Source organism: Branchiostoma lanceolatum, chromosome 4 (genome assembly GCF_035083965.1).
Source record: "Branchiostoma lanceolatum isolate klBraLanc5 chromosome 4, klBraLanc5.hap2, whole genome shotgun sequence".
In the NCBI taxonomy this organism is placed as follows: Eukaryota; Metazoa; Chordata; class Leptocardii; order Amphioxiformes; family Branchiostomatidae; genus Branchiostoma; species Branchiostoma lanceolatum.
Window position 1 is genome coordinate 22,237,557 of NC_089725.1, and position 16,156 is coordinate 22,253,712.

Genomic DNA, 16,156 nt, shown 5'->3' on the forward strand with positions numbered 1-16,156 from the left:
GGTAGGTTTAAACAGTGTATTTCTAATATTGTTAACCCTGATATGCAACACAATGAATTTTTGCAAATGTCAATTAAATGCTTCTACACGTACATGTGCATAGCGGAGTCCTGGATTAGCAGTTTACCTACCTGTGGTACTGGAGGTGGCTTCCAGCAAGGTTGCAGTCCAAATTGTTGAAATGAAAGCGTAACTCAGGTTATCTACACGTAGTCAGAACAGTTCCACATGGAACCTGCTGCTGATCCAATGTCATCTGTCATGTTTGGCTCGCCTCCAGGGAGGATTCACAGTTGAAACCCTCACCTGGTATTTAGGGCAATGCCTCTGAGTCATCACTGACGACAAAAGGTCTGTCAGCTCTATGGGTTCCTATAATGTCATAGTGCCCATAAAATTGATAGCAATTGTAACTTAATGTTTTAACGATATTTTAACCTTCTAATACCACATAAATTTAAAATGTTGTAGTATAAAGAAACAACTGGCTAGCTTTTATTGTTATCAAAGAAATTCCCTTAGGACCAAAAATCTGACCTAGAAAAACTCTACAAGAAGTATTGACCCAGAGAAAATAGGTTTTCAAACAATGGTTTATTTGATCAAATGCAGATAGATTGTTTTAATCAAATCTCAGATTGTTATCAAAGTTGTGCCTTACGGTGGTTACAAATAATAATTACATTATACTGTTGGTTGCCCCATGATATCTAAGGATTTATCTATCCCATATAATCAACAGATAAAATGTAAACCTCTGTCAGGGCATCTGGATGATACAGCCACCCATCAAGACAAAGCATGGAGGACTATATCATCTAGCCTGTTGAGTGTTTTTGTACAACAACATGAGAGACAACTTGATGCTTGCATGTCAGATTTATTACTTAGTCCTGATTATTTAATCATACATCATCATCACTGTACATTACCATGGAAACTAATACAAGAGCTTTTTACTTCTACCGGTAACATGCATTCATACTTTTCCTCTGTATTTGTGATATCTGTTATAGTCTGCATGGAGTGCCTTGTATATCTCCCTGAGCCCAGGGTGCAGGGCTGTGACCAGCAGTTTGCTGCCATGCATGCCACAGACATCCAACAGCAGGTACACAGAGGGCACCAAGGATTTCTGAAAAAAAAAAAAATGGATTAGAGCCAGTTGACAAAAAATGAGGGTGGGGAGAGCTTTAAAAGAAACTGATTCAAAACAATTTCCAACCTAGTGTATTGCTGTATTTCCATTATATGTTGTAGGAATGCACCAGGACTATATTCTATAAGGTGGGAACTTGAGAAGGCTGGCTTGTTTTCTTAAATCTTGGAATCTACACATTAAGTGTGATGATGTGCAGTATGTTTGAGCTTTACATTCTATTAACAATAGACTAGCATGGTAATCCTCATATATTGAAGGGCCCTCTTACCTTCACTTCAGGGTGTAATGTTCCGTGCTGCAGCTCATTGACATACTCTGCCACCAGGAAGGCTGCAATCTGCAGGACAAGATCAACAATCAGCAAGTCAATAAACTTTCCATCTCAAGTTCAGGTGACATTTTTTTATTGAAGGTGTAATATCTAGAACATGAAGGCAAAGCTACATGGATAACGATGATCTTATAGAACCTGCCAAAAAATCACACATTATTAACTTGATATAAATATGATCATTTTTCCTTTCAAAGTCCCTATCACAGAGGAGGTGTACAAAGGAAACCAAACACTGTATTAGCAAAACGACACCAGTACCTTAGTCAGGTCTACTTTCTGCACCAGCGCTGCCACCAGCCTCCCGAAGTCTCCTGCACACAGGACGACGTCAGCACTGTCCACTGATCCGTTGTCCTGTCTTCCCTCATGAACAAGAGCCACTAGCAATGGTACACGGCAGTTAAGGTGTCATAACGTTACGTACAAGGGAATTTGTGGTTTCAAAATAGACCTTTTCTTACAGGCACATATTTAAAGACATGAACAAGTTCACATACTCTAGAGTCCTATGGTACATCATGTCTAACAATAGAAATTGATAGCTGGATTTAACATTGATGATTTACACAGATAGTGGGAAATTACTTGATGGATGTAACCTTTTATTATTGAAATGTCAAAGTGTAATCTGTCATGATCAAAGGATATTTCTACAGCAAGCCATCAGTGAAGGGACAGCGTTCCTGGCCACCTTGGTGTGGTGTAGCAGTAGGCTGGTTAACACTCTGCAGGTTGCATGAAAAGTGGCGGCAAATGTGCTGCCTGGCTGGTTCTGAATCTGCACACTCAAGCATCCATGTAGAGCTGCACCAGCCACCTGGTCTGGCAGGCTTCCCTACACCAAATAGAAATAATGTATGTGGCTGACAGCATATTGTAGCTTGTTCTTGAATGGACCTGTCCATGGTGCTGAATATCATCTACACATTGGCAAACAAATTGACAAACAGATTGGCAAACAAATTAGTCCTTGGTGCTGAACACCATCCGTGCATAGACAAACAAACCTGTTCTTTGTGTTGAACACCATTTATATGACTTCCAACAAAAACTATCTGTAGCTTTCATCACCTCCTGTACCCGGCAGCTGGCTGTGTGTGTTGCTGCAGTGGTGACATCAGTGGACACAGATAAAGTTTCCAAACAACATAGGTCTGTAAGGGGCACTAACCTGTCCAAACTGCAGTATGGCAGCAGTTGTGAGCAGACTGGGTACAATAATCTGCTTCAGAACATCGTCTGCTGTAACTTTACTGGATGACTTCTGCAGTAAAACCTGGAGCTGCAGTACCAGCTGTGGAGGAGACGGGGTGTAAGACATTGTAGAGCTAGGATTAATACATGTGCGTGTATCATCCATCCATCAGTCCAATAGCTAACCAGCCCAAGGGGCAGCATGACCCATACAGATATAACCTACAATGATTTCAAGCAACACTCAACCATATAGTTAGTTGAGATAGGTAAACCATCATCAATATTTCACCTAAAACATACACTCACAGAGACAATTGTTTCTATTGGTAATCACTTCAAAGGTAGCAATAAAAAACCTGTGGTGAAATGTTGTTCAGGGAATCTCTCTTCTCATCCTTCCACTCCTCTCTCAGCACCAGCTGCCACAGCTGGAGAGCAGCACACACTGAGGTGTCACAGTCCTGCAGACAAGAACAACATGCTCTTTATTTCCTGCACAACTCCTTTGGCTTAAGAAATAAGCGCTTTATAGCACAGCAGAGTATAGTTAGATACTGTAAAATCCCCTTGACGAAGAAACATGCCATGTGACACTGTAGTAAGATGTCAGTGTTGCTCTCTTTCAAAGTTAGCAAAACCCTAAGATGGAAACTGAATTCAAGTTTTGAAAACACTCAGAAAACATTGTATCATTACATGTGCCAATACACTGTAAACCTGCTCCTCACCAAGTGCTGTTGTAGACCTTGTATGTATGTAGAGAACTGCTCTGGCTGGGAACATCTGAACACAATCAGCAGCAATGCTTCGGCCTCTGCCACAACCTCTGCCATGTCCGTTGATAATGCTGACTCTGAAGGCTCTGGGGTAGAAATATAACTCTACTGTAGCACCTGTAGTTTCTGCCAGGCTTCATTCATCCTCATAATGACAGACAATGGGCAATTGAAAATTGATCTGTCTTGTATCTTTGTTACATGAAGTGCAGAATGTCCATTCTGAAGGATTACCAAACTCAATTTGTAGTCTTAAACAACCGTCGAAAGTACAGTGCTTTATAGCATAGTATAGAAAGCAAATCCTCACCCTTAGTCTGACTCATATAGCTCATAGAGCACACATGCAGCTACACATCTTAGAGAGGATGCACAAAAATGTAACTTCAGTTTTCTTGTTGGTATTGGGAATGTTAGAAAGCATAATTCACACAGCATATCTCCAAATTGTCACTATAATTGGTAATCATGAGCTTGCTATGGAGTTTGTTCTTGGAAGATTCTAATTTCAAAGGAATAGGCAAAGAGTGTTGGACAACCTCTAAATGATTTTACATTAGATAAACATCTATCCCCAGTTTGCACCTTTATTGTTAGTAGAGTGTATCTTCAGTAGCAGCTGCACCACCAGGTTGTACACAGTTGGCCCAAACTCCTCAGGGAGGACTGCCTGCCACTTGGGCACTCCCCCTGCCACCGTCTTCAGAAAGCCTAGGCAGGCCCTGATGTTCTGCAGCTGGATACAGAACAAGCAATATACATTTGTACGTTCACCAACTGCCAAGAAGTCATGAGACTGCAGTTCAGTTATCTATAGAGGAATTCTAACAACACAGAGTGTCCTTAAAGGCAAAGTGAGTGTGTGAATCACAATGGTTCTTAGTATGGATTTGTGGTGCTTACATTGTCCTGGATCTCTGTCAGCATGGTCTTCAGGCTGGAAACCTGGTGCTCAATACGAGGTGTCCAGTCCTCACCAACTCTGTAACAGAAACAGTTGCAATGTTTCAGAGGATATCTTAAAGTCTTACTTCCCCTTTACATTTTTTCTACAGAACAATTCATGCTCTACATCAGTGATATATAACATTGAAAAATAAAAGACTACATGAAAGTCTAGTCTTGAATACCGGTAACAGCCCATTTTGACTCTGCATTGCATTTGGAATTTCTTTCCTACGGTCTTTGAAAGAGAATCAAATTGTAAGATGTGAGATGTTTGTTGAGTCTTGACTTGAAGAGTGGGACTGATTCCGATGGTATGCAGTTATCTTTCTTGACTTGCTAAACGAAGCAATATCAAAGGTAATTCCATGTCCTTACTGTGAGTCAGCCATCTGCACCCTGAGAGCAGCAGCCATGGCAGTGGTGACAGCAGGCAGGTCCACTGATGGCACCACTGCAGCAACACACACAGCCAGCTGCCGGGTACAGGAGGTGATGATGTCAGCCTGGGCTGCTGGCACTTTCACCTTGTTCTGTGTGACCTGACCAATGAAAGAGAAGAGTGTGTCGTATTACAATCTGGATACGCCTTTTCAGAGGGACTGACATGGATAGATCACATTTCTGGGTCTGAGGTGAGACGATTTAATGGCTTAAGGTAAGGCTATATAGCAATGACCAAGTCTTCTCTGTACAATGTATATCAATTCCTTATACAGATTTATGAATACCAAACTTAAGTTTTCACATGAATGTTACAGATAAAGTTACAGTGCAAATGATTTTCAGAATGGACAGTTGTCCCTACAATCTGCACCAGGAGCTGGGTGTCTGGGCTATTTACACATTAACATGTGAAAGATTTAAATGTAATGTTCGTAGTGCTATCCATTTAGATTTACCATTTGGTAAGTCACTTGCTTCAATGAACACTTAGTGTCAAAGTAATTAATGGATCCATGACCCGACAAAAGTGAAAGACACAAACCATGAGTCCAGCAGACAGAGTGCAGCCAGCAGAGATGAAGAGCCAGTCCAGTCTGTGCCCATCACGTGGTGCAGCTGACTTGGACAGACTCTGCAGGGCCTGACACATGTGGGTGGTGTAGCTGGGCAGGGTGGACGTCCCTTCAGCTGACCTCACCACTGACCACAGCAGGTGGTACATCAGATCCTGGTAGGTGTCCTTTACAGCAGTGGACAGAGACATATCCTGCAGCTGAAATATAGAAGAGGTAAATGCAGTAGAGCAGTCCACAAAGGTTGAGTGTTGTATCTGATGAACGGGCAAAGCTTGTAAGCAAGTGTAACTAGTCACAAACAACATTAAAGTATTAGCACCAACAAGACATGAACATCCTCTTAAAAGTCCTTAAACAAATTTTAACTGCAATTTCCAACACAAAAAATTGGACTTACCCAAATTTTCCCATGAATGTTACAGAATGTACATCATCCTCTTAATAGAATCATACAATGTTTGAAGTGGCATAGGGACCACATCTACCTGAGTTTGTTGACATGTTAGTAAGAGGCACTTCATGGTGACTGCTGCATCTAAGGTTTGCCAAAGGCTGGTTTTCTTCTGTCCAGTCATGACATCTCTCAGCACCTCCAGGCTTGTTCTCAGCACAGCTGTAGCACAGTCTGAACAAACAAACAGAAGAAAACTGTTGCTTCAACACTCCGGCACTTCTCTGGTAAAAAAAAATCAAATACCTCATGTATAAAACAACACTCAAGCAGCAGAAAATGTCCCCTAACGATAACACTATTCTTGAGATATATAGTGAATTACCTGACATGCTGTGTGATGCCCCTAGAAGATAATTGACAGCAAGACAGCCGAGGACACAGCGGACTGAGCTGATATCTGACAGGCACTGCAGTGGCACCTGTTTCAGCACCTGGGACAGGGGCAAGGTTGCAGAGCTCAGTTGTAATTACATCATTGCTTTTCTTTTACTTGTGTTTGTTCCCTCATGTAAACTACTAATTTCTGAAACAATTTCAATAAGCCATGAAGACATCCAAAGTGTAAATTTACAGCAAGTTTTTTCATTAACCTCATGAATACCACAGAATGACATGGGTCTGGAGCTCAAGTACATACCTTGAAGTAACAGCACATCTTTTGTAACTGTTCCTTTGTTTGATTTACAGAACACCTCTTTTGTACATCTTTCTGAAGACTTTGTAGTGTAACTACTGCAGATGTGATGGCTTTTGACAGTGGGGGTGTGTCCTCTTCTGGTCCAGTAATGACTGACTCGGGATGGGTGTCTTTACTAAGCTCCTGCAGTACCTTCACACACAGCCTGACAGTAGCTGTACTCCTGCTGTAAAACAGTAACACAAGACTGTGTCAGTACTTAAATCAAATATTGTAATCAATCTGACTAATGAGCATGGGTCAAGATCAGAGAAGGCAAGGCTCAGCTCATGGTTTATGAAATCTTTGAATTGCAACAGAGGTCTCTTCTACAACATGCCTCACACCTAGTCCTATCCTCATGATAGTCTCTTGTGCACCATCCCTTTAAAGCTGGCCCACTGACTCACCTATAGTTTACAATGTCTGCCAGGCCACTGATGACGGCAGTTATCATGGCCTCCTGCATGGGCAGCAGCTCCAGGTACGGGGCGCTCCTCAGCAGGTCTGCAGATATCATGGCCCTGGTCACCAGCCTGGAGGGAACATGATCATCTCATCAGGCACCAAAGTGTTCAACACTAGTCATACTACTAGTATCTGTTGTTTTACTTTTTAACATAAAAGAACCGCAAAACTAGCTGTGACAGGGTGAATCAGAGGGGTACAAATCTAATTTTCAGTCAAGAAGCAGAAAACTGTTAAGGACAAGCATCGTATAATCACGCATGTAATAATGTACATGAATGCAACAAGAAAGACCACCTAGGCAGTGTATGACAGTGCCTTACCCAGCTGATGATTTGGGGCAGCTCTCACTGACAACCGTCTGTAGAAGGTCATGTGCCAAGAGTGCTAACTGATGCTGGGTACACACTGGGGCAATCAGGCCAATATGGCTGCAGAGGAGGTACCAGTGTGCAGTGGGGTAGTTGTTACTTGTAACACTTGTGACCTGGATGAACAAAAAGTTACAGTTAATTCTTTAAATGTAGTATCAAAGAAGACTAAAAAACTTTTACAACAAATATTGCTGGAGAAAGAATTTATGGAGAGTACTATCTATCAGTCATTCATAGATTAATAACAAAAGCCTTTACCTGACCATCCCAAGCATGTTCGTTAACTTCATCTGTAGTACAAGTAACAGTAACAAAATTGATTGCATTCTCAATCCTCCTCTTCACTGTATCTTGTTCAGAAGTTCGCGTCAGCATCCTTAGCATCTTGACCTTCTGCAGGCACAGCATTTCCTGTTGAAAACAATGCACTTTGTTAGATTAGAGTACAGTTGCTTTAACTTTGATATTATGGGTTTATAGATATGTAACTAGTGATGTAGAAAATACTTGTATCCAGATGACATCAGGAGTATAATACTCAAAATGTCTTCACAACAAAAGCTATTTACAAAGAAATTTATTTGTTACACTAGAATATGAACTTTTCTATCTGTAAATGCCTTTGAATTCATGAGCATTTATTTTATGGCAGGAAGAATATGTAGGTTTTGAGGTGTTTTTTAGACCACAGTTGAAACAAGGGGGTAGGCAGGCAGAAGACAGTACAGGCATCTTCATGGTGGTCTTAAGGTTGCGGTGAAGAGGTTATCACTAACACACTAACATTTAAACACCACAAAAGTTTAAACATTTACAGTACTATAAGTTATAATCCTGGTGAAAAGTCTAGCAGAGTACAACAAAAAAACGCCATTTACATAATGGTCTGCAGTGTTGTTTGGATACAGTACTTACTAGAACATAACGTATCCTCTTGCTGGTTGCAAGTTTATGACATAGGGTTGACCAGTCCCCTGGTGACATATCTGGGTACTGCACGCTGAAGTCCCACCATTCCTCATTCACTCCAAGATTGGGCACAGCTTCATTGCTTTGAAGGGAGTATGCAATAATCATGTGAATAATGACAGCAATACCAACGAAAACTGGAACATCATCATGTCAGTAAGACAAAAGACACACATTTTTGACTCTTACAACATCAGTCCTTGTCAAGGAATGAAAACATCCACTGCTTCTATCGGCTTCATTTATGAAAGCCAGAAGCTGACAATAGGATTACATGTAGCTCATTTACCTGTGTTTTGCACCTTTCATGTGTGTGGAAAGCATGTGGAGCTGGCACCAGGTATGACACAGGTGGAGAGCAGAGAAATGCAGATATTTGTCCACCTGAAATGGCAAAGGAAAAATACATTGCAATGCACAGGGTTATGACTTTAATTGTTGATTTGAAATTGTCAATTGAATACCTCAAACATGATAACATCTATATTGCCAGGTATATTAACAGCTTAAAAAGGACATTTCAAAATAGTAATTGAAGTGAAGAATTCTCAACTTATGGGACCAACTCAGCATTACCCATTTTGTAGATCTTTGACGTGAGACGTTTCACAGCCTTACCTGTTTGTTGGTTTCCATACACAGTTTTAACAGAGGAGAGATGACAGAGCTGCAGGTAGAGGCCATCAGCTGGTCAACTCTTGTTGCCATGGGAGACGTGATGTTGACGTCCCAGAGTTTCAGGTGGACCAGGAAGAGGGACAGGAGGGTGGTCATCTGTTCCAAACAGGCTGGGGTGCACTCCAGCTGGGGCTTCTCTGCTGTACACAAACGGCAGCGTTCAAATACTCATTCACACACTTTCAAAATTACCAAACTTTCCTGCATTTATGAACTGATTTTCTTTCTTCATCTACATCTTTCTTTAGGTATGTCTATGAAGAAGACACATCAAGCTCTAAAGCATTAAAATACAACTGGCACATCATCTACATCTATTGAAAATATGTTTTCAAATGCTATTGATAAAGATGCAGGAAAGTGGAAAGCATTTGTTGGGTCATATTATCTATTTTCTTACAAGTATGAGTGAACATGCACTGCCCACCTGGCTGGTACTGTTCCTGCAGCTTGTTCAGCATTCTGTGCCATATTTCCATAGCCAGGCCTACAGGCAAACCTTGCACCAGCTCACTCCACCTGGGCAGGGGAAATAATATTGTGTAGGTTGTGTTCATGGGCCTGACAGTAAACAATCAGAAGATGAAACTAAGATTTAACATGTTTGCTGAGAGAATGAATGAGGGATAAGTAATAAGGATGGTTGGAACAAGTTAAGTCTCAAACTTGTACACAAACCTCTGTAGCGTGACAGGAGGGAATGTCTTTGAATAGGACAGCTGATCCTGGTTCTTTTGGACAGCATCCAGCATAGCCACTACCAAGGTGTCCACCTGAAAACAAAATCACAACTATCTTTTATCATAAAGAACCACAGGGTATGAAGATACAAGATGTAAACCAACCTTAACATGCATTTCATGTTTTCCCTAGCCTACATAGCACATTAGCAGGCTCTCTGGGCCTTTTTTGGCTTATAATACACTTTTGCATTGACTTCTTTTTGTACTAGGTCATTTGTGCAGCCAGTCTGTAACCATTAGACTTGGTGTGGTTATAGGCTGGCTGCACAAACAACCCATGGCCAGTATAAAAAGAAGTCAATGCAAAAAGTGTATCATAAGCCAAAAAATGCCCAGAGAGCCTACTATGGAGGCTATACTTTCCCTTGGTATCTTAATGAGGTTGGGAAAATGCCTGGTAACCAAGATATCAGCACCAAGGACTGGTGAAAAGTAAAAACAAAAGTAGGTGAGAGTATTGACTGCTAGCTATATAATAATAATGATTATTGGTGCACATTTGTCATATAAAAAAAAGAGAGCAGCACATGGAAGATGACACCTCCTTTGTTTGACTTAGTCCAGTATGGAATGCTACATCATCAACTGTCTACTAGCTGAGGAATGCTGAATGCATACGGTAGTTGAAATATGATATGGATGCTAAAATATTACCTGTCGTAATTTGGCATAAGTCTCCAAGAGTCTGCAAAGCAACTTGTCTTGGGACACCTGTACAGCAGGAGCCACATCCTGTCAACCAAAACACATGCAATGATCTGTTAAGCAGGTCTTTCAACAACTACATTGCATAGCAATATTGAAGGTTTGAAATGTTTGGAAAAAAGGTGAATTCCTTTTTGAAAAATAGACATGATATTCCTAAAAAGAACGCAAGTCTACAATTCTGAAGCTATGTGTACAATTCAAGATCTGCAAACAAACAATTCTTCGAGAGAGCACACTTGGAGTCTACAAAGAAAAATTTGATTAACATCAACAATGTAGTAAAGAAATTCTATCCCTATCCAGAGTTAATACGATAAAAGACTATTCAGCTCCCTGTTGCTTTTCATGTAAAGGCACCTCTCTGCTTACACACCTCGTCCAGTAGCAGCCAAGAGCAGGTCCAAATGTCGGCTAGTCTTGGTGCCACCACCTGGTGAGTCATGTCCAGCAGCAGTCTCACACAGTCCAGCCTGGCTGCAGTGGCTGGTGGGGGGATCTGCAGCAGAGTATGCAGCAACTGCCGCAGCCATGCCAACTGCTTCCCACCTGATGTTGTATCATCTAGTGCCTAACACAACACAAGACACAAATTAAACAGAAATCAGACACATCCAATAGTACTCCTTTGTAGTGTTTTTTCTCCTCAGGACATAGCAGACTACTATTAAGCCAGTGAGTTTTACAAACTCTTGTTCTTGAGTGAGAGACCATATCTTTCTTTCTTTTTTTCAAATTGCTATAATACAGTGAATCTGTGAAACACAGGCTTGACCAAAATCCCACTCTTATTCAAAATCCCTTCTGAGTTCAGGGGGTGACTGCATTTAGATGTTATCATGGGTCTGGCAAAGGGAGATAAAGTAGAATGACACCCTCGATTACATATTCATCACACTTAACATTCAATGCTGGCCACCTTTTCTCAGCATAGTGCTTGATACTGGGGTAGACTTACCCTGTAAATATTCAGATCCAGGGCTATCTGAAGCAGGTCTCTTATGGCAACCAGCCTTTTCTCCTGTGTCTTAACACCAGCTTCTCCGTTGTCTATATCTGCATCAACATCCATACTGTCCTCTTCCTGTGACTTCTCTGTCTCCATATCATCCCCAGCTGTTGATAATGGTAGAGTAAAACCATACAATGTCTGCAGCATGGTAAAACCAGTCCTGGTTATATCAGCACATGCAGGTGATGTCAGGAAGCTGTTGAAGGCAGCAGGTAAGTATTGGAGGATTGCATCCTCAATACCTCCAGCTGGTAAGGCACACATCTGTAGACAGAATGAAGAAATGTAATGATATTAGTAGATGTACAATAATTTTGTCTGACATCATTGTCAGGAAGTATATCTGGAGACATCAAAATTGTATAGATGGATTTACAAACTGTGCTATATGCAGTCTTTTTTAACTCAACACCACGGCAAGCTGTGTCAAACTAAGCTTCACAGCTAGACAGGATAGCTCTGATGTGATGCTGAGCAAGACATATTTCAAACATGGTACACAGGAAACACAGGGGTTGGTAAAGCATCTGCCATAAGGAACATACATAAGTTGGCACGAATCTATCTTAAGATTACAATACTCAGGCTACTTCTTACAATATGATATGATTACACACATTTTCGACCTTGGCACTAAGTAACATTTTAAGACTTTCTATCAAACAAACCTTGAACATGGAGGGATCCACTGTGTTCTTTAAAAGTTGGTCCAGCTGCTGGAAGTAAAGCTCTACTCCCTTGCTTCCTACTGATGGAGAGTCTGTGGTATCACACAAGTGTTTCTCAAAAGCTGGTGCATTTTCCCTGGGAAAGGAGCAAGCAACAATTCTTGCATAATAGTGATATCAAACAAAAACTACAAACTACAACTACAAATTCAGAAATGCTTTTCTCTTGTTGCTAACAACATGTTATCAAGATGAATGACCAGTAGAGCTTCAAGGAGATACCAGCTAAAAAGCTTCATCGATATCCAATCAACCTACCTGAAGAATAGACCTTGGTGTATGTGTTCTTGTATCTTGATGATGAAGTTACTTGTTGCTGAAGGTGGCACTTTGGAATGGTTGCTTAGAACCCAACAACAACAGGCACCCGGGGCCAACAGTTCCTCGCACACACTCTGAAATACCTGTGCACACAGATAAGAAGCAATATCAGTAAACCAACCAAATGTGTCAAATTCATCTAAAACATGTTATATAAAAAAATTATTAAAACAGTAAATCTTTTTGATCAGACATCATTTATACCAGATGAATATTACAAATAAAGGCATGATTATACAGAAATGTATAGATTGCGGTAACTAGCATTAAGTGCTTATTGGAAAGATAATAGTTATTATGTATTGTGCCAGACCTTTGTATGTTTGTGCTGCTGACGTTGCAGGGATGAACATTTATCAAGAACAGTCACCAGTGAGGACAGCAGAGACGGCACACTTTTTTGGACATCGGCTACACACAGCCTGACTGTTAGACACAGCATGGACTTTAACAACTCCACCTGCATCAGACACAAGAACTTCATTGTGTTAAAAGAAAGGCAGAAGAGCATAAGAAATGCATGTAACGATGCACAGAAATGAGATTAAAATCTATAATTGTCTAGTTCAGGTCCGCAAATGTTGCGGAGCTTATCTACAGAAAAATGTTCTTACTGCATGTACATTTTTGTACTTAGTTTATACATGTACTCTGGTAGGTTTTGAAACTTCAAACACATTTAACATCTTGCCAATCATTGGGCATGAATACAAATGTCTGTTTTTATTGGATTGGTGCTGGAAGAATGGCAATCTTGTTGTCACAAGGACCAAACGCAGGAATACTCACACATGTATCATATCTGGACAGTAAGACGGCAGCCAAGGTAGGTTGAGCAAGGATGACCTCCATACAGTCCAGAACAGTAGGAATGAGGTTAAGATGAGTGGCTTCTGGTTGGCAAGCATTGGATAGGATTGCTGTGATAACCTAGATAAAATGCAAGAGGTAAGAAATAGAAGTCAAAAGTCAACAACACATGGTTACCAGTATTGGCCCAATAACATACTAGACAGACAAGAAAAATAACCAGTTCATACAACAACACGAGAGGTTATAACATCATAAAATGTAATGGTTTTAAATGTGCATGTACATTCATTTAAGTATGATAGTATCAAAGACAAAGGATCCTTCTGGCATATCATTATGCTTCTGGTTCATATATAGTTCAGTAAATTATGATCTAAATCATTTTACAGAGGTGCTGTGTAAAGTCATTCTACAGTCACATTACAGAAGTTGTACACTTAGCCTAAAAAGAAGGTTGAATGTGTTGATTGATGTGTTTGCAACAGACACCAAAATTGTATGGCTTGAAAAGGAACCAGATATACAACAACTGCAAAAGTACCTGGTTGAAAGATGAATTCAAAAAGATTGATCCACTTCGTGCTAAAGTTTGTAACCTTGTGCTTTTCAGGATATCTTCTAAGAACAGCCACATTTCCTGCAGTATCTGCTCCTCAAGCACAGCCCTGCAATACATGATTAACATTAGCTTAATTTGTGAAGAAAACCATAGCAACATAACTCAAAGGTCATAGTTTTCATACAAAAGGGTCAGAATATAAGTTTTAAAATAATTCTTTGGCACTCCGTGTCATGCATCATTGGCATGTGTTAGCTTCAGGCAAAAAGGAACATAAACATTGAGGTAAATTCTATCCTTTATGTTACAGCTAGAGGCCTTGACCTTGTGAATTCCTGACCTGCAGCAGTACAGAACCATCTACAGGTGCAGCGAGAATGGCAACAAACTACATTCATTGACAGCTACCAGAAAAACTCAATCAAGTATACCACACCATACGTTTAGTAGTAGTCATAACTCATATTTGACAAGATACATCAAACACTTCATCAAAAATCCAAATGAGCTGCAAATTACAAATAACCATAGAAAACATAGAACAAGTTACCGGCCATTCATCTTTGTTGACTAAATATCAACTCAAGCTGACTAAGGTTTGGGTCTGTTGATACCAAGCTGTAGCCAAGGACGGCATGATGAAAAACAAGCTCACTTTTTTGTATGGTGCTGGATCAGGGTGCTGGTAGCCCAGTCTAACAGAACTTGCTCTCTTCTGGGAAGCACAACCCTTCTGGAGCTCCAGGCCATCCGGCCAAGCTTCAGCTTTTCCCTCCATGGAGTCTCTGAACTTTTTAGTCTTTTATGTACTCCTACACATACAAAAAACGACATCACATTTTGTTACAAAGTAAATCACAGAGTTTTATATCATACATGTATATACAACTATGTCAGCTATATGTTTAGATGACAAAGATTGGTAACTTCCAGACCTTTCCTGTGAAAGTCTGGTAAGTGGTAAGGCAATTCATGAACACCTGTAAATTAATGGCTCAATCAATCAGTCTTATCTTTTATGACTTCATCCATACCTAGTGTGAATAAAACATGTTTATATTGGTTTATCAGGGTTTTTGAAAAATTAAAGGTTTCCCTAGTTCAAAAAACACCGCTGTAGAAATAAGGGCCTGACAAGTTGACAACACTGTTATGGCATGGTTGTAGGTAATGGCACATCCCAAAAGAGGTTACACAACAGCCCCTTGTAATTTGTCATGCCCAACTGTCCAAAACATGGCTACATACATTTTACATGCCATTAATTCCACACATGAAATGTATTGATCAGATTATTTTGGGATATGAAAAAAGTACATACCACAAATACCACATCACTCAGGTCATAGTTGTTACTTACAATGCAGAGGCAAACATGGCTGTGTTTTGTCAGCAATGGCTATCAAAGTAGTTGATGCACCTCATTACTTAAAAGCATGTCTGTATCTCTACATCTGTTCTAAGATATCATGGTAGAGATCTGAAGATATCTAATCAGCTCTCTATCTAGCTATCTGAATAAATAACGGCTCAATCACACAAAGGTCTATGAGTTCCTAGGCACAGTTCTGTTTATATAAAGAAAAGATGGATCCCAACTTGTCTGTTGGTGGGTAAATAAACTTTCAGAACTTTTGGTTTTGTGTTGCATTGAGTCTTTGATCCATCGCTCATAACACTTACTTTGATCTACAATGTAGAACGTGTAAAATAATTTGTTTCAGCTCCGAAAGTTATAACACGGTTTATGATTTACCAGAATCATGAGTCAGACTTCAGCTGACATACATAGAAAAATGGATCAATTTAGCATTTGATTGGTCAGATTGTGACTGGTATTTCTGACGGGTGTCCTGCATATCACGCTAATCAACATTGCTTATTCATCCAGGTGTGCAGAAAAGTACGAAATGTAGCAGACGACAAAGCCCCCCTCCCCACCAAAAGCATGTGTGAGCACAGAACTACCACGAAAGCCGAACTACCAAGTCAGAACAAGCATCCAAAAGCAGATCATTGTTTACGAATCATCAACAGTACGAACTACTTTTTGTTGAGTATTGATGCATGATTACATAAACATAGTAGTTTTACGCTTGAAAAATTCTCAGAAACTCGTTTTCACCTGAAATGGGCGCCGCCATTTTGTTGTTGTTTTGCTGCATGACGGGAAGGGAATAAGCGTAGACATGACGTCATCGCGGAAGAACGTTTTTACCG

At 40.4% G+C, this 16,156-nt stretch overlaps 1 protein-coding gene across 4 annotated transcripts; it reads right to left on the reverse strand.

Annotated features, from left to right (window-relative positions):
- Positions 1-575: 575 nt before the first annotated feature.
- On the reverse strand, positions 576-16,128 carry LOC136433377 (unhealthy ribosome biogenesis protein 2 homolog). 4 transcript variants are annotated; one of them, XM_066425524.1, is made up of 32 exons: positions 16,062-16,128; positions 14,592-14,748; positions 13,919-14,042; positions 13,354-13,494; positions 12,878-13,024; positions 12,502-12,647; positions 12,184-12,319; positions 11,462-11,779; positions 10,880-11,074; positions 10,453-10,530; positions 9,734-9,828; positions 9,483-9,574; positions 8,996-9,192; positions 8,667-8,761; positions 8,324-8,459; positions 7,667-7,819; positions 7,358-7,521; positions 6,977-7,102; positions 6,528-6,753; positions 6,213-6,321; positions 5,922-6,061; positions 5,403-5,633; positions 4,793-4,956; positions 4,373-4,451; positions 4,055-4,205; positions 3,422-3,555; positions 3,050-3,154; positions 2,668-2,790; positions 2,145-2,331; positions 1,755-1,885; positions 1,431-1,499; positions 576-1,135 (listed from the first exon to the last, which is right to left on the reverse strand). In XM_066425524.1, the coding sequence occupies exons 1-32, from the start codon at positions 16,099-16,101 to the stop codon at positions 980-982; spliced, it is 4,545 nt and encodes a 1,514-aa protein (XP_066281621.1). In that variant the 5' UTR covers positions 16,102-16,128; the 3' UTR covers positions 576-979. The 4 variants fall into 4 exon arrangements, with proteins under 4 accessions (XP_066281621.1, XP_066281622.1, XP_066281623.1 ...); XM_066425525.1 differs by having other exon boundaries at positions 6,528-6,750; positions 8,996-9,195; XM_066425526.1 differs by having other exon boundaries at positions 5,403-5,627; positions 8,996-9,195.
- Positions 16,129-16,156: the final 28 nt, after the last annotated feature.

Coding starts and splice junctions, on each gene's coding strand:
- LOC136433377 (XM_066425523.1), bottom strand. CDS start 16,101: ATGCAGCAAAACAACAACAAAATGGCGGCGCCCATTTCAG. Junction 13,025..13,353: donor TGTCCAGATATGATACATGT/GTGAGTATTCCT, acceptor TGTCTGATGCAG/GTGGAGTTGTTAAAGTCCAT. Junction 12,320..12,501: donor CACCAAGGTCTATTCTTCAG/GTAGGTTGATTG, acceptor CTCCTTTCCCAG/GGAAAATGCACCAGCTTTTG.